The sequence below is a fragment of the Chiloscyllium punctatum genome, chromosome 38 (assembly GCF_047496795.1).
Source record: "Chiloscyllium punctatum isolate Juve2018m chromosome 38, sChiPun1.3, whole genome shotgun sequence".
Lineage (NCBI taxonomy): Eukaryota > Metazoa > Chordata > Chondrichthyes > Orectolobiformes > Hemiscylliidae > Chiloscyllium > Chiloscyllium punctatum.
In genome coordinates, this window is record NC_092776.1 from 49176811 (window position 1) to 49195197 (window position 18387).

Genomic DNA, 18387 nt, shown 5'->3' on the forward strand with positions numbered 1-18387 from the left:
CTCCCCCCCTCTTCCCCCCCCCCCCCCCCCCCCCCTCCCCCGATGAAGGAGCAGTGCTCCGAAAGTTAGTGCTTCCAAATAAACCTGTTGGACTATAACTTGGTGTAGTGAGATTTTCAACACTAATTTTAGAATTTGCAGAGACTCTTCACAATCCAAAATGTTATTTCTGCTCAAATTGTTTACGAGTTTTTATCAGTCAAATTGAACGGGCTGGAGATTCGTCAGAAATTTGCTTCTACAACGTTAGTCATTATATTCCTTTACTTCAGTGTGCCCTCAGCATTACTGTTCAACATGAAGCTGACATACGGAGCGCTTTGCTTTAGCACAGTTCTCCATCTAGTGGCTCAGTCAGAAATTGTGTAATTTTACACACTATACTGTACATGGTTCAATTTGAACTTTCAGGCCTAGCCCTCCAAGCCGAGAGAGGTTTCAGACTAGTGTCTATATTTGACCTCACTTCACTCTTTCCTCTGTGCCATCAAACTTAGGCGGCGATTTCTTGAAAATTACTCTTCTACCGTCAGAGACTTTGGACATTGCCTAATGTGTCCCTTATTTAAAATCAGTATTCATTACCTTCAATCTACACATGCTGTTTCTCCAGCCCATGCCCTTGTTTGATGTGAATTTCTGAGGTCGGGATGAGGATTGCGACATGTCATTGCCAATGAATTGAATGCATGACACAATCTGAAGATTGGTGCAATTTGTTTTGTCCAAAGTCAAAGTAGATTTTTGTTCCTCCTGCAGAATGGTGTGTAGGGGGAGACGTTCACTGGTGATACTCCAAATGTCTGAACGCAAAATGAGTGACTTAGCATCTAAGTAATTTAGCTACTGAGTATTTCGATTCCAGCCTTGGGTGACTGTCTGTGTGGGTTTCCTCCAGGTGCTCCCGTTTACTCCCACAGTCCAAAGATGTGCAGGTTAAGTGAGTTGGCCATGCTAAGTTACCCACAGTGTTCAGGGATGTGTAGGCTAGTTGCATTAGTCAGGGGTAACTGTAGAGTAATAGTTTAAGGTCTCGGTGGGTTACTCTTCAGAGGGTTGGTGTGGACGTGTTGGTCTGAATGACATGGTTCCACACTGTGTAGGCGTTCTATGATTCTAGGATGGTGTTGGGGCACATGTGCTTCCAGGTATGCAGCCCGCATCATTTGGTCAGGGCAGAAAAAGCCAACCAAGGCTAGCACCTGAAGCAGGGTATCAGTCCTTCACAAATGCCAGTAGGTTGCCCTGACAATAACTGATGCTGTTTCAATAAGTTCATTGGACCTTACCAGCAGCGGGTTACAATGCAATTTCTTCAATAAACACCACCCAAATTTCAATACTGGACCTATATTAGGTCCATCTGTTCCACCAACAGTATTAATTCCTTAGCATTGAGTTTAGTAACTCATTGTTGCAGTTTATTTCTGCCCTTCAGATAATTAATTAATATTCATTTGTTTAACAGGTTCAACGCTATGAGGCTGCATCAACCATATATGGACCTCACACACTCTCAGCCTACATCCAACAGTTTAAAGGTTTGGCTAAGGCCATAGCAGAGGTCAGTCTGTATGTTTATTGTTTTTCATTTTCAGAGCTGATTATCTGAAATCCTGCTGATGAATGGTCCAAGCAAACATAGATTAACCTCTTTCATTAATTTTATTTTCAATTTTATAAATAAATTACCATATAGATATGAACCCCAAGTCAATTAAGTTAATGTATGTGATTAGACACTAGCTTGTCGAAAGTTGCTTTTGTTTAAATCTAGTAATTTTATTTCATGCTTTTACTGTGCCCAGAGTTAAAGGTTAAGACAGTTCATGTATTTGGGAAACGGGTTTACCCCTACAAAAATGTAATGATTCAATCTGTATCTTGGATGAGTGTAATGCGTAATTATAGTCCTGTCATGATGCTGTGTGTTAGACTTTGTGTAATATCTTAAAAACTAGAAAACGAGATGCCTCAGTGGACTTCGCTTGCCATTTCCAGTATAGGCAGTCCCCAGGTTATGAAAGGGTTCCAATTCTGAGTAGGTTTGTAGGTTGTAAGTAGAATTGTACACAAGTGGGAGAACAATACAGTACAACATAAAATAGCTGTTCAGACATACGAGCAAATGCTCAGATATTGGATCTTTAGAATTAATGTTAATATGGAATCTCATTCATAAGTATAAATAATCATAAGTCGAACATTTGTAAATCGGTGGCCGTCTGTACATGGAATATTCCGGATGAACTGGGAGATATGCGACTAGGGCACAAATTTGTAAAAAAATGCCATTTTTTCCCATTAGAAGTCATGCCAAATTATGAATTGATCCAACCTCGCAGTTACTGATGATGGATATTCAAGCCAGACATTGTATTTAACAGTTTCAAGCTTCACCTACTTTCAAAAGTCCAACAGTTATATAATTTAAATTTTTTTAGGATTTTATTTCATAACATGTTTTCAGAATCCGATTATACTAAAACTCATCATGGTGCTGAATCACAAAATGTGGCTTTTGTAAACTGTTCTAAATTGGGTACTTTTGAGACTTCGGCCAAATGCCCAGGCTACTGTTAAACAATCTTTGTTACTGGACTGTATGTGATGGTAATTCTACAGTGCAGCAAGTTCTGTGTCATACAGATTCCAATCTCTTAGAATATTAGCACATGACTACCGAGGTCACAGCTTATCTCAGCCTCATCTACACATTCATTAAACTTTATCTCTACATCTTCCCCAGTACCTTGTCAGTTTCCAACATTATGAACTAAATGTGTTTTCTTGACATTATGAGCTGAAACATTGAACTGAAACTTTTCCATCATTGACTGAATGTCCATCTCCAACATCTCCTTCAAACGCCATTCTTCATCAGTTAAAGTGCAGTGGAGACTTAAAACTTTTCCGTGTATGAAATGGGCTGGTAAACCTGAATTTGCACTTCCAGTAACTTGAACCAAATAAATGGGAACAGTAACATTATCCTGTATCCTATCGTATTGAGAGGATAGTCGGCCTACAGTCTACTGCATCAAGCTAAATGTGGATGGAGAGCACAGAGAGGGTACAACTTCTGCTTGACTGAACAGCAATTAGTTTTGTCTCTTTCATGCTATCTTCTGTTGAAGAGAAGATCTGACAATGAAAGACTGTTCAAGGGGGAAGTTGAACCATTGAAGAAGAGCTGAGCAGCATCATTGGTCAACTACAGCAGAAGGGCGATGACATCTTAAGGTCCTTCTCCCACATTCTCAGGTGTAGGATGAAGAAAGGAGTGAACCTTCGGGAAGACTGCAAAGTATTAATTCACTTCTTTGAACGATTCCTGGAGGAACTACGAAGAATGAACAAAAATCTCTTCAAAGGTTATTGCTGACTCTAGATGATTCTCAGTCAGGACTGTCAAAATAGCATCTCCAGTTACTGCAAGGTATCCGGGATTAAAAGGTGAGAGGGAAGGAATCTCGGTTTTGACTGCCATCACGTCTGACAGTGTCTGTGGACGAAGATGGAGAATCTTTCAGACTCTCATTCAGAAACAGAATAGTATTATCATGCTTCAGTGTTGTTGGAGAATTTTCTGTCAGTACCAAATTTTCAGTCCTTTGTATTCTTGGATAATCACATGAGGCATACTGCCAAATGAAAGATCATTGTGACCACCTTGTAAAGCTGGAAGTATTGACACTTTTATTGCATCATCAATAGATTCACACCATGTTCTTTCCAATAACACTGTTGGTCACCTAAACTAGCATCCACATTGGAGTAACTGAAGAATTTTACTCAGTCTAATGTGGAAAAGTATCAGAGAGTTCTTAGTGTACTGCATCGAGATTTGAAGAGTCTTGAAAGGTGGAACTGGCTCTGCTAGTTGCATGGTATTTTTTAATTCAATCATTGACTGTGGCCATCATTGGGTGGCCACCATTTATTTTCTAACTGCAATGGCTCTTGAGAAGATGGTGGTGAGCACCCTTCTTGAACTGCTGCCCTCTATCTGCTGACCCTCACAGGTAGACCCACAATGCCATTTGGAAGGGAATTCCAGATTTTGACCCAGTGAATACAAAGGAATAGCTATATATTTCCAAGTCAGGATGGTGAGTGCTTTGAGGCGAATTGAAAGTGGCGGTGTTCCCATATATCTGCTGCCCTTGTCCTTCGTGGTCATAGGTTTGGGAAGGTGCTCTCTATGAATCTTTGGTGAATTTCTGCAGTGCATCTTGTAGATAGGACATGCTGTTACTACTCAGTGTTGTGGTAGGAATGGATGTTTGTTGATGTGCCAGTCAAGTGGGCTACTTTGTCGTGGATGGTGTCAAGCTTCTTGAGTGTTGTTGGAACTGCACCCATCCAGGCAAGTGGGGAGTATTCTTTCACACTCCTGTTCTTGCGGCACTACATCGCTGTTCCAGGTCAGTTTCTGCTCAATGGTGACCCCCAGGATGTTGATGGTAGGGGGATTCAGTGATAGTAACACCATTGAATGTGAAGGGACAATAATTATGTTCTATCTTGTTAAAGGTGGTCAGTGCCCAGTATTTGTGTGTTGTGAATGTTACTTGCCACCTTTCAGCTCATAGTCCAGGTCTTGTCTTTTGGACATGGAATGCTATAAGGTTCATTCCAGGATTTGTTTCCTGGTTAGGAATCTCTGAAGTAGAAAGAGGCTCACCCTCTTCAAACACAGCTGGAGGAGGACCCCAAAACCTGTCAAACCCATGGAAAATCTTAGAAAAGAAAGTTCTTCACAGAATATCCTCGAGTATTTTTGTGACTTCAGTTGGCCGAGAAAGTGGTGGGGGATCATCACAAATTGGCTTCCAATCTGCTGTAGATGAAAACTCAAATTGCTGGAGAGGTTGTTGTATATAATGGAATCTAATTAGATAGTATATAGACATGGCAGTTCGTTATAAAGTAGAATGTTGTTGCCACGTTGATAGGAAACGTCCTTTACCTTGGCTCAAACTCTGGTGCCTCTATAAAAGACTTATTGGGATGTATACCTGCTAATTCAGCAAGGATTTTGTGTGATGTAAAAAGGCTCCTTAATAACTATACAATTGTAGGCACATATTTATGCAAAATTACCTTCAAATGAAAAGGTGTCCAGACCATCATTTTTGATTTTGAGCAGTCAAAGGTGTATAGTCTGAAGCCATTCTTAACTGTCAAGTAACACACTAATAATCAAGAAGTGATTTAACATCAAAATTCTTGACTTTCAATGTTACCTCAGTAATCCTGGTCCAGATCATCAACATTTACCGTGAAGCTAATGACACCTACTTACCAAGAAAGTGTGGAACTTCCATGTATTCTGCTTTTAGTTCAGTTTGTTAATTTGGTTTATTTTTGAAATAGCAAAGCTACTGAAAGTGTTCGAGCCTGCTAGGATAAATTGTGTGCCTCATGCTGGACAAGCTTGCAATGCTTCCTTCCATTAAAATGCCAACAGTTCAAAATGGTGGTTCCTACCTTTTTTTTGAGCATTTTTGGTAGGCTTCTGTAGGAAGAGGCAGACATCTTTGGGCCTAGCCAATGAATGGAGTCAAGCTGAGGTTCAGGCTGGTGTTGAACCATCTCCTGGGGTTTGTATTTTATGGCTGATCCTGCCTCATCCATTGCATCACTTGCTGTATCTTGTCAGGCCTGTTCAGACTAGACTAGGTCAGCAGTATGGTGTCAAGAATCTGAATGAGCTCATTGCTGAATTCTGTGTTGTTCATAAAAATAGTCACCTTATATAAATCCTCAATCGAGTGCATTGAGTCAAATGGGATCCTTGTTTACTCTTGGTGCATTCAATAATAAAATTCTTGGAAGTAAACATCAAAGGCCACTGGGGCTGACTGAAACTTTCTCCTGAGGTTTCACCAACACCTTGCTGGTTTAAGGATCTCTTCAGCAGGCTGGAACTGTTGCTGTTTCTGCTTCAAACAGGCCTGTGGGGACTCTGTACCACAACTCCAATCCATGTGCCCTTATCATTCCTTCAACAGCATTGAAGGGACTTGGAAAGGACTACTGAGCTGCTGCAAGCATGCTTCCACTTTGGAGTATGCCTCATCTTATCTCACCTTCAACTACTCCATCCTACTTTGTGTAAGCCGTCAAGTCTCGATGCTTGGGAAGTCTTTTGAGAATTTTTGCTTTTTAAATCAGTCGTGCCCCATGCTCACGCAAACATTGCCTCACGAATCTTCAGATCTTTCTAAGAAAAGCACCATCTATATCTTACCGGTGTGTTCACTGCAGCCACCATGTAGTAACATGTTCTAAAATGGGTTCTTCAGGTTTTCTTTTAAGCTCAGGCCAGGCTTCTAGGTTAACACTGTTTATTAAACAATTGTGCATGATGGCAAGGCTACAGAGTAGCATGGAGCAGCGAAATCGACGTTTCGGGCAAAAGCCCTTCATCAGGAATAAAGGCAGTGAGCCTGAAGCATGGAGAGATAAGCTGGTGGGGGTGGGGAGAGAGTAGCATAGAGTACAATGGGTGAGTGGGGGAGGGGATGAAGGTGGATAGGTCAAGGAGGAGAGGGTGGAGTGGATAGGTGGAAAAGAAGATAGGCAGGTCGGACAAGTCTGGACAAGTCAAGGAGACAGTTACTGAGCTGGAAGTTTGAAACTAGGATGAGGTGGGGGAGGGGGAAATGAGGAAGCTGTTGAAGTCCACATTGATGCCCTGGGGTTGAAGTGTTCCGAGGCGGAAGATGAGGCATTCTTCCTCCAGGCGTCTGGTGGTGAGGGAGCGGCGGTGAAGGAGGCCCAGGGCCTCCATGTCCTCATGCTACTTTCTCCCCACCCCCACCCTCCTCTAGCTTATCTCTCCATGCTTCAGGCTCACTGCCTTTATTCCTGATGAAGGGCTTTTGCCCGAAACGTCGATTTCGCTGCTCTTTGGATGCTGCCTGAACTGCTGTGCTCTTCCAGCACCACTAATCCAGTATTTGGTTTTCAGCATCTGCAGTCATTGTTTTTACAGAGTAGCATGCACTGTACTGTATGGGTTCCAGCCTCCCTCAGTACTAATACGTAGCTGCTGAGGTTACAGCTACGCAACAGCTTACATCAGAGGTCCATCTACATAACCTTTAAATTCTACAACAGCTCATTCAGACTGAACTTGTAGACCATTCCGACCTCCTGTTTACCAGATGAAATATCTTGTTTTCGGCAATGTTGCTTGAGCATTAGGAAGTGAACTTATTTTTAGTTGCTTTATCCTGATCCAGTTCTAACGCCATAAATGACACTTTGTTCAAACTTTGTGACTACAGTACTTTATCTAATTTCCTCAGTTAATTTCAGAATCATTTCCTTCCTTTCTAGTTGGGTCAATAACCAGCAAAAGGCTTATTATAAACTGTAATTGTTTCCCATGCTCTAGGATTCTGTCAATCAGTTGCCCAAAGGTCCAGAGCCACCCAATTTTTCTGACAAGCAGCTGATCTCATTGCTGTTCCCGAATCCAGTTGATAAAACACCGGCTAATACATCTTTTGGTGATGTACTAATAGATGTGCAAGGATCATACAGACTGGTAAGTAATGCATGTTTATCCATATTTCCATAATTAACATGTTTACAAAATTTGGGAATTGGAAGGAATTGTGAATTACTGCTGCAGATTTCAGCTGTTTAATCAGCACATGGTTTTCCCTTTGGGAATAACTTCCCAGAGGCTGGTATGGCTTCACCAAGTCATCCTTTATTTACATGTTCGCACTGATCCAGCTTCCTCAGAGCCGGCTCCTAGAGTAAGCAGAACCTCTGACACTCCTGTTTATATAACTGTCAGCTATGATTCCATGAATGGACCATGTTAACAGCCCCAATCAGGGAACTCATACTCTATGAGCTGACCTCTCTACAATCACTCTGTCTCTCTCCCTATATGTCCGGGGATGTAGTCCTGTTCTTTTTCTTGTACCCTCCCCTGGGGTGCTTTTGCACTGGATCTGGTTCCTCTAACTCAGCCTAAGATATGGGCAATATGGACCAGACTATAGCTTGCTTCTTGCACCCAGAGCCTCTTGGAAGAAATGAATGCTCTTCAGGTGTTAAAGGCATTGAGGCTGTGACATCCACTGTGTCCGTCTTGAAGTCTGAGGCTTCTTCACGAGACAGATGGAGACAACCCATGGTTTCCGATAGCCTTGTCCGGATGTTCTGAGGGGCCGGGTGTGTTTTATGAGTTTGCAACTTTCGTGTGGTCTACATGCTTCATGAGGTCCGCCTCACTGACCCAAACTGTGTAGGTCATGGGGCTTGGCCTCACATCAGCCATGCCTCTTACCCATGCAGGGTCATCCCCGTGGTTTTGGCACTTTGTCCCCTGAAATAAACTGTCTCTCTTTCTGGAATTTTGTGTCTGGCATTTGTGTTCCTGATGCCAATTTAGCCTCCCCCCACCTCCTGCCCCATAACATACTCACGGAATTCAGTTTGACTTGGTTTCAGGAAAAAGTATAAAATGGTGAATTTCTCCTTGTACCACAGTGCCTCGTTGAAACAAAATTATCCCTATCGATCCTCCTGTGTACTCATTCTGAACCTACTGAAAGCTTACACTCTCAGCTTTCTGCTGTTAAAAACCTGACTGCCCAAGAATGATGTTATCTCGTTGTGTTTGCAACCCAAGCAAACGGCTTTTACGAGATAATCTTTGCTGATCACCTGGGATCAAGGGCATTCAAGCATAAGTGGTAATGAGATTTTTATTGGTTACTGAGGCAAATCTCTTGTTTGAGAGTAAGGTGAGATTTTGAGAGGTAACCGTAGATTGATTAAAATAGTACAAGTTAAGAGCTAGACAGGTCTTTATGCTAGTCAAGAGTGTAGTGTTGGAAAAGCACAGCAGGTCAGGCAGCATCCAAGGAGCAGGAGAATTGATGTTTTGTGCATAAGCCCTTTGTCAGGAATAAGGTCTTTATGATATGTATTTTTATATGCTTGGTGAGCTGTGGGAAATGTGCTTACTTTGCACTTCAAAATATGTCAAAACTGTTTGGTTTGAGAAGTTGTGATATTTTATGATTTGGAGGTGCCAGTGTTGGACTGGGCTTACAATGTTAAAAATCACACAATACCAGGTTATAGTTCAACAGGTTTATTTAGAAGCACTAGCTTTCGGAGCACTGCTCCTTCATCAGGTGGTTGTGATGGTGGCACCTGATGAAGGAGCAGCGCTCTGAAAGTAAGAGCTTCCAAATAAACCTGTTGGACTATAACCCAGTGTTGTGTGATTTTTAACTTTGTGATATTTTATGCTTAGCTTTGACGGAATGAAGGAACAACCAGGATCAATGCTATTTATATCTATTCACATGTTTGTATTTGCTGTAGGGTGATATTGCGGAAGTGACGTTTGTGAGTGGGAATCCTCGGAACTCGGTGGCTTCTATGGTATGTGATTCAATCAGGTACTTGGGAAGAGGGGCGTGCTAAAACATTTGCACTTACTTGAAATGAGCAGATCGCCTTCAGCAGACTCACTTTCAACCTGTACCATAGATCATTTCAAATAGTGGGTGTGAGTCCCAGTACAATATCACAAAAGGTATTCACAATAAAGATGACAAATACTGAACACTTTCAAACAAAGGCTGTGCTCACTCATAAGAATGGACATAACCTCACTAGTGAAAGGGAAGTGAGTCTGTTTATGATTTTCATGTTTTAAGTCCCTCCCCTTGCTTGATTGACCTGTGGGCTGAGTCAGTTAGACCAGCAGCAAATCCTGTGTGACAGCAGCTTTTAAATTTTACAGCTCCCAACCACACCTCACATTCCAACCCAGTAGATCCCTCGTTATGGAGAGATTTTCTTATTAGATTAGATTACTTAGATTACTTAGTGTGGAAACAGGCCCTTCGGCCCAACAAGTCCACACCGACCCGCCGAAGCGCGCGCACCCACCCAGACCCATTCCCCTACATTTACCCCTGCATCTAACTCTGTGGGCAATTTAGCATGGCCAATTCACCTAACCTGCACATTTTTTGGACTGTGGGAGGAAACCGGAGCATCCGGAGGAAACTCACGCAGACACTGGGAGAATGTGCAAACTCCACACAGAGTCGCCAGAGGCGGGAATTGAACCCAGGTCTCTGGCGCTGTGAGGCAGCAGTGCTAACCACTGTGCCACCGTGTCGTCCAATGAAGACAGGTTGAGTAGTTTGGGGTCAAGTAATCAGGTGAGGCCTTATGGAAACATACAGGTTTCATCGAGAGCTTGACAGTTTGGATGCTGAGATTTTTTTGTTCACTTTGTGGGACAATCTAGGACCAGAGGGCAAAATCTCAGACTGATGCATTGCTCATTTACGATGGATATAGGAAATGTTTCTCTCGGAGGATAGTCTATTTGAGGAAGTTTTACTGCAGAGGGCTGTTGAGGCTGGGTCAATAAGCGTATTCAGGGCTGAAAGACCGATTTTTAATCATTCAGGGATTCAAAGGTTTTGGGGGGAAAAGCAGCAAGATGAAGTTTAGGATTATCAGATCAGCCATGATCCTATTCAATGACAGAGCACACTTGATGGGCCAAATGACCTATATCTGCTCCTACACATGGTTTTATTGTCCTTTTTGGCACACAGTTACTGACAAACACATGGAGAACATCAGAGTAGGCCATTCAGCCCTTTGAACATGGATCATGGCTGGTTTGCATCATTATTCCATCGACCTGCATTAGTTTCAGAACCTTACCAACAATCTCACTGAATAACACTCTCACTTCATGACAATGAATCAATTTCAATCACGACATTTATTGTTCATTCAATTTCAACAGCAGTTTTTGAGAGAGAGTTCCAGTTTGCCAATCCCTTTTGTACAATGTCATCCTGATGTTGGCATGAATGGTTTAGTTACAAGTTGTAGAGCATGTCTCCTTATTCTGGTGTCTCAACAATAGAGGAAAGAACTGTCATATCAAATCCTTCAATTATATTCAACGCCTCGGATAGATCTCTTCACTTTCTGTACTGCGGACAGTCTTGGTATTTGTTCATTGATGAGATTGGAATGTCTGCAAATGAGATCACATGGAAATCAGCACAAAGACCCATAGTATCACCTTTGTAAAAGGAACATTATGGCTGCTTTCACCGTTGGGGGGAACCTTTTTGGTCTAACTCGCTGTAACCATGGTATCCTGGGACCTAGATACTAAGTGACTGTATAGTGGTACAGCTGTGATCTGTCACATTAGACTTTGTAGAATCGAGGAATGTTGCTGATAGGAAAAAGATCCCTAAGGTTAATTAGAAAAGGGAACACAAATAATTGAAATTCTATTGTCATTTAACTTAACTACTAAACTGTTTGTTATCACATTCATTTATTAATTGAAATCTCGGCCTGACTATTTTTCACACTTGCACAATACTGTGTCTGTTTTAGGCTGGTGGAACGTTTCTGACAGTAGAAAAATATGAGAATGACACTGGCAATTGGATTGTCATGTACAATGATGCTTCCTGGGATACCAGGTAACTCTTTCTTGATTGTCATTAGAATTAAATCAGGAGCAGGAATAGTCCTTAGCTATTAACATTTCCTCTTTAATCAATGTACTCCAATTCAAATTAATGCTTCAAATAATTAAGTAGGACTTGAAATGCTTTCTTCATCCCCTTGGGAAGAAGCCTAACCACTGGTTCTTTATCCTGAGAGAATTCCTATCAATGGTTCATCATCCTAAAATGATTTCCAATTCACTGTACCTCATTCTGGGAAGCATCCCAATTACTGTCCCTCATCCAAGAGTGAGGAACTGGAATCTATTGGCTCTTCAACTGCACAAGGAACTGTTTGGAATAGCTTAAATTGCTTAAAGAATCGTTTACATTTTAAATATCTTGGTTATTTTGAAACTGCTGTATTTGTTGATTGGAAGAATTTTGAAAATGCAGTGTATAGGGATGAACACGCTGCCTCCATTTGTGAATAGTTTACCTATTTGCCTAAATTTCTTTGTGTCTTTTCTCCTCTTCAACTTGTTCTGCTTTTTTTAGGCCATCCATAATGCTCAGCTCTTTGATCAACCTTTTGGTTGATATCTCTGACGCTTACATTACTCTCCATGAGCTTCTGTGAAGGACCTTGGGATGACTTGCTTTGGGAAAAGAACCATGAAAATGTCCATTGTTTAATAAGTTGCTACGTGTCTCCCAAAATCCTGAAGAAAGATGCTATTGTCACATGGTACTTTGGGTCAGGTGGACTGGCTTTTTAAAAAAGTTTACAACATGTGATGAACACTTTGAACCTGATTTTTATTTTAAATACAGACCAACTATTCGCCTCACTTAGGGCTATTGCAAGGTGGTATTAGCTGTTGATGTATTAAAGCTTGCAATGAATCTGCATATCAGCAAACCAAAATTCAAACCACAACCTCCATAAATGACGACAGCCTGCAGATTATTGTCAGTCAGTTGGATGATAAGGATCAATAAATGTAGAAGTGCACCTTCCTAAATATTGAGTCTTCCATTGCCACCCTGTTCCATTTTCCTCTGTGTACTTCCTCCTTTCTGTAATGTAGAAGGTCAAAACAGTATTCATTACATGTTCACACATAATCACTGCCCTGTACCTCATTATCCATTTGGAGGATGTGATTTAAGTAACGAGAGTCACAGAATCTTAGAATCCCTGCAGTGTGGAAGCAGGCCATTTGGCCCATTAAGTCCACACTGACCCTCCGAAGATCTTCCCACCCAGACCCATCCCCATCACACACTTTTTCCCAGCTGTAACCCTGCATCTCCCGTGGCTAATCCCTTTAGTCTGCACATCCTTGGACAATATGGGCAATTTAGCATGGCTATTCCACCTAACCTGCACATCTTTGGACTGTAGGAGGAAACCAGAGCACCCAGAGGAAACCCAAACAGACACAGGGACAATGTGCAAATTCCACACAGACAGTTGCCCGAGGCTGGAATTAAACTGGGGTCCCTGGTGCTGTGAGGCAACAGTGACAACCACTGTACCACATGTTCTTGTTAATTCTTCTAATGAATAGATTGGACTTTTTAGTCTGATCTAATCCACTCAGGATTTCATGTGCTTCATTACGAGAACATTTGTGGATAACTTATCTTTCCCCGAGTGAGGGAGTGGAAGTGACCACTTCCTCAGAGAAGTCAATATCTGAAGTTACTGAGCTTTGAAATTCCAAGGACAATTCCAAGCTGCTTGTCACTGGTAGTACGCTGAATAGTTAATTACCAAAATTGTTTTGTTGATGTTTTTGTTAGTGTCAATCAAGCTGCTGAAGTGAGCAATGATTAATTCCACGAGGTTAATTCTGGTGTCATTAGGGAAAAAAAGCTTTCTCATTAAAAGTGAGTCTGCATTTTAAAACAATTGAGTATGCAATGTTGTTATGGGAGGTGATTAATTTACAATGATCCCACAGGAGACAGGTATGTCTTTGTGAGGCTGAAGATAGGACAGGTTGATCGTGTCAGATTCTAATGTTGAGTTTGTATGTTTGAATAGCTGCCTTACTTGTAGGTCTCTGTATTTCAGTTTATAGGCTGCATGACTGAATGGCAATAAATAGGAAAGTGACAATGCAGGATGCTTTTGGAAAATCTCTACTTAGACACTTGATCCCTCACTCACATCTGAACTGCTTTTTATATTAGCGCAAGACTGTATGAGCGGTTTCTTCATAAGAACTCCTTCATATTATATTTTGTGATAACAATGCAAGGGTTTTCATATGAGCATAAACCTAAAAATTAAATTGTTCTGTTGGCTGCTAATTTCTAAAATAGAAACTATTGCAAGGTATCTTTAAAAAGCAACTATTTGCTTTCTTGTCAGGCACCAAGCAAAAAAAAACCTACAACTTCTGCTATTTGTAGCTTTGCTTATAAGATTATAAATATATTTTACTTTAATTGTAATTAATCTGTGATCCATGGTGCTTTGAGTGTAAGAATAATTTGGGGTACAAGAACAGGATACTGCACCTTTTGGCTGACTCATAAAACAATGCAAACAAACAGTTCAGATGCAAGGATTAACCATCTGTCATTGAACCTACCTGTATCAACACTGAGCTTAATGCCTTCCTTGTACATGCTCACATCAGTATATTTTCTCAACTCCTTTCTGAATTCCCATCCATTAACAAGTCCAATCTATGCAACAAATTTCTGCAGGCTACTTTTTTAAAAAAATGCAGAAGACACCTAAAAGGTAAATCAAAACAGCAGCCTTAAGAAAGGGGTGTGAGAATGTGGATGGTACTGCCCTTGGCAATGCAGAAGCAATTACATATATAAAATAATGATAAAGTATGGTGACACTCTGTATGACTGATACAAAAATGTAGCTGTTGCTTCAGCATCTCAATATTTGTGCACTGAGTACCCTTATACACCCATTAGATGAAAGGAATAGAGATCATGCCAGCTGTCCCATTAATAGTTGCAGTTATTACTCAGCACCTGTGAACAACCAGTGATTGGTTCATTGAATCATCTTTGTCCCTCAAAACTCTGCCAGTATGAAAGCCTTACGGGCATTGCACAGGATCAATTCAGGGAATGGTTGCATAATATGTGGTTATTGATGAAATGTATCATTTCCTGTTGAGCATATCATGGAATTGTTGGGGGTACAGATTCCTTAATGAATACAAGCCATGTGGTGTTCTATGTCTAGGGATGTCCATCAATTGAGGAACTGTCGCTACCTCCCTTTCTGCCGCTGGATCTGTGTGTAGAAGATACTTTATGATAGGCTGATGTCACCATTTCGGTGAATGGTGTGTGAGAAAGTGACCAATTGCTAAGGTTTCTTTTAGTTGTTCAGGACAGTGTGGGTATGCTGGCGAGGCCAGCAATTATTGCCCATCCCTAATTGCTCTTGAGATGAATGTGATGAACTGTTTTCTTGAACCACTATCGTCCTTAATGCTACAGTACATTGGCAGAAGAGAGAATAAATGTTTGTTGATATGGTGCCATTCAATTAGGAGTTCCAAGATTTTGATTCTGTGACACTGAAGAAATGGTGATATATTCCAAATCAGGATGTTGAGTGGCTTGGAGGGGAACATGAAAGTGCTGGTGTTCCCACGTATCTGCTGCCCTTGTCCTTCCAGGTGGAAGTGGTTATGGATTTAGAAGCTGCTGTCTAAGGATCTGCAGTGTATCTTGTAGATGGTATACACTGCTGCTACTGAATGTCAGTGGTGGAAGGAGTGGATGCTTGATGAAGTGCCAATCAAGTCCTGGATGGTATCAAGCTTCCTAAGTGTTGTTGGAGCTGCATTCATCCAAACAAGTGGGGTGTATTCCATATCCCTCCTGAATGGGCCCTTGTTGATGGTGTAAAAACAATGACTGCAGATGCTGGAAACCAGATTCTGGAGTAGTGGTGCTGGAAGAGCACAGCAGTTCAGGCAGCATCCAAAGAGTGGTAGGCAGGCTTTGGGGAATTGGGAGGTGAGTTACTAACGCAGGATTCCTATCCTCTGATCTGCTGTTGTAGCCATATGTCTACATAGGCAAAATAAAACAAAGATGCTGGAGATCTGAAACAAAAAGAGAAATCTCTGGGTAATCTCAGCATGTCTGGCAGATCTGGAGAGAAAGACGAGATGACATTTTGAGTCCGGTGAGATTTCATCAGAACTTCAGTTTCCACAGATGCATCCAAACCTGAGTTTCACCAGCAATTTCTGTGTTTATATGATTAGTCCAGTTCTGTTTCTGGTCAGTGGTAACCACCAGGATGTTGATAGTAAGGTAATCAGTGATGGTTATTGGATGTCAAGGAGTGATATAGCCATCATTCTAACAGTCACAAGCCACCTATCCCCTTCAGACTTGATGATACCCTGGTGCATGGTATCACGTGATCCCAGGACCATTGGGTAGTGTCTCTCCAGCAGTTAGTTTTATAGGCCTTAAGTGCAAAGTGATTGAGCTTCTGGGCAGTTTTCCCCATATCTTTTTTGTGCATGATGTCCCCTGTAATGCTTACATCCTATCCTCTCCTCTTAATCATTTTGGGTGCTCTTCTGTACATATTTTATCATTTTTCTTGTTTAGCTTGGAATGTCTCTTAGCATAGTGGAAAAATGCTTTCTCCTATTAAGACACTTTAATCTGACGATTGACAACATCAGAACTTCTGCACATATCAAGAATTTTCCTTAGAGTACACTTCTCCCTCAGCTGGCATGCGTCATGACAGAATCCTTTACACCTATGACAATCTTATCTTTAATGAGATTAGCTTACAGTTAACTGAAATCTCAGGATTCAGCTGGTGTATTAGTACCATCACATATTGATCCAAAGTCTCTTTCTTCCCATGGGCTCAAATGTTGAACATATATGATTCATAAAAATGCAATATGTGATTCAAAGTAAGCCTTCAAACTTCTAAAAATCTCTCTTGTCTGGGTCATCTGCTCCTCACTGAGATCTAGGGTCTAATATGAGGTTTATGTCACTATTTCCTCAGCACTGATAACAGGGTTACTACAATAATTGCTCAATTCTGCAGATATTTCCTTGCTTTATAATCATGAGTGAAAGAACATCCAAATCTGTCTCACATCTTGTTTCACTTCCATGCAGCAGTGCATAGAAAATTCATAGCCATTCTGATTTGCCCACCACTTCAAAGTTTCAGACGGTGTTTTTAATTTTTTTTTAATGAGTAGCTGGCTCTCTGAAAATTCTCTCAATCTCAACTGCACACTTCTGACAATGTGGTAACTTCTGACATTATGTTTCAAGTAATGTCTTTAAAGACTACCACAAACTAAAGTGAAGCACTTACAGCTGATGTAGACATCACATAACTATGGCAAGTCAGCTGATATATTATGTACAGTTGCATGACTTGATGAATTTTGGAGCATGCTTCAGGGGCTGCATGACCATGTTCACCTAACCAAACAGAAGTGTCTAGACCTGCAAGATTGGCAGCTATCTAAAAAAGTGGCATGAAGAATTGTTTTTTGTGCAGCAAGTATTTATGTTCTGGTGGGTACTTCCTGAGAGTTTATTGGAGGCAGATTTAATCATGCCTTTCAAATGGAAGTTAGGTAAGTCCTTAAAGGATGGTGGAAATTGCTGGGTTACGGAGGAAGGCCTGTGGAGTGCATCTAATTGGTTAGTTCCTTCTGAGAGTCGGTGTAGATACAATGGCCCAAATTTCTTCCTCTGTGTTTGTTTGATTTCATGTAGAGAGATGTTGTTTGTGGGTGTGGTAATAAGTCCTGATTGAGCAATAAAGATATTAACACGATTCAGCAGTTCAGTTCCAGTAGAGGCTGAAAGTTTGGCTTATTTGGTCAATCTTAAACCATTGAATTATTTAATGTTTCTTCCAGTACCCAATGTCACTGAAAGTCTTGTGCTTCACTAATGGGTACATCTGAATGCAGAGTTTACGTGACTGTCATTATTTCATGATCTTTCCCAGTTGCACAGCATGTGGAATCATGAAAGCTCAATCCTCAAGCAATTCATCTGAGTTTTTGAATTGAGATTTTTTGCCCAGTGCAGCACAGAGAAAACTTCAATAATATTCAGAAGCAAAACCTAACTTATGAGGTAGCGACTGAGCTTATTTAATAAATTGACAGTGCATATAATCTCCCAGGTAAGCGCTCAGTTCTGATCGTTATGACAGTGAAGGAAGGAGTAATTGTGATACAGAATAATTTCAACACAGAAGGCCTCTTAGTGAGAACAATTCATCAATTTTCATTGAATATTTAAGCTGCAGTTCAATAGATTGTTGATAGGTAAGGGAATCATTGTGAAAGGTAGATTGAAATGCAAAATTCAAAACACGAACAGATGAGCTATGATTTTACTGACAGACAGAGCAAGGCTTGAGGGGCCAAATGGCCTGTTTCTGCTGTAAATTTGCATGTTTGTATCTGATTCTACCAGTCTGATTCTCTAACCCATAGCCCTGCGAATCTCCCTCTCTATGTTCTTATCCATTTCCTTTTTGAGAGCCACAATGGATTCTACCTTCACTGCTCTCTAAGAGCAGTCTATTTCCAACCCCAGCCACTCACTGAGTAAATAATATTTTACCATGCCATCTTTGGTTCTTTTGTCACTTCCTTGTGCTGTCTGATCCGATGGAAGAGCTTCTCTCTGTTTACCCCTTTCAGGTTGTTTGTGATTTTGAAAGCCTGTATCAAATCTACCCTCAGCTGCCTCCTCTCTGAGGGCAGAAAGCATGTCTCCTCCCATCTAACCACATAAACACAGTCTCTCATCTTCGATCATTGTTGTGAATCTTTTCAGCACCTTTTCTTCAACCTGTGCATCCTTCCTAAAGTGGAAGGACTTGATC

The 18387-nt window shown here is 41.2% G+C and overlaps 1 protein-coding gene across 1 annotated transcript in view; it reads left to right on the forward strand.

Moving 5' to 3' along the window:
* The window catches only part of asah2 (N-acylsphingosine amidohydrolase 2), an 85870-nt gene that overhangs the window by 58859 nt on the left and 8624 nt on the right, over positions 1–18387 (forward strand). Inside the window, exons 17-20 of the mRNA XM_072557853.1 lie at positions 1469–1564; positions 7409–7561; positions 9367–9426; positions 11431–11519. Of these exons, the coding sequence (XP_072413954.1) occupies positions 1469–1564; positions 7409–7561; positions 9367–9426; positions 11431–11519 (398 nt within the window). The remainder of the gene's footprint in view (positions 1–1468; positions 1565–7408; positions 7562–9366; positions 9427–11430; positions 11520–18387) is intronic.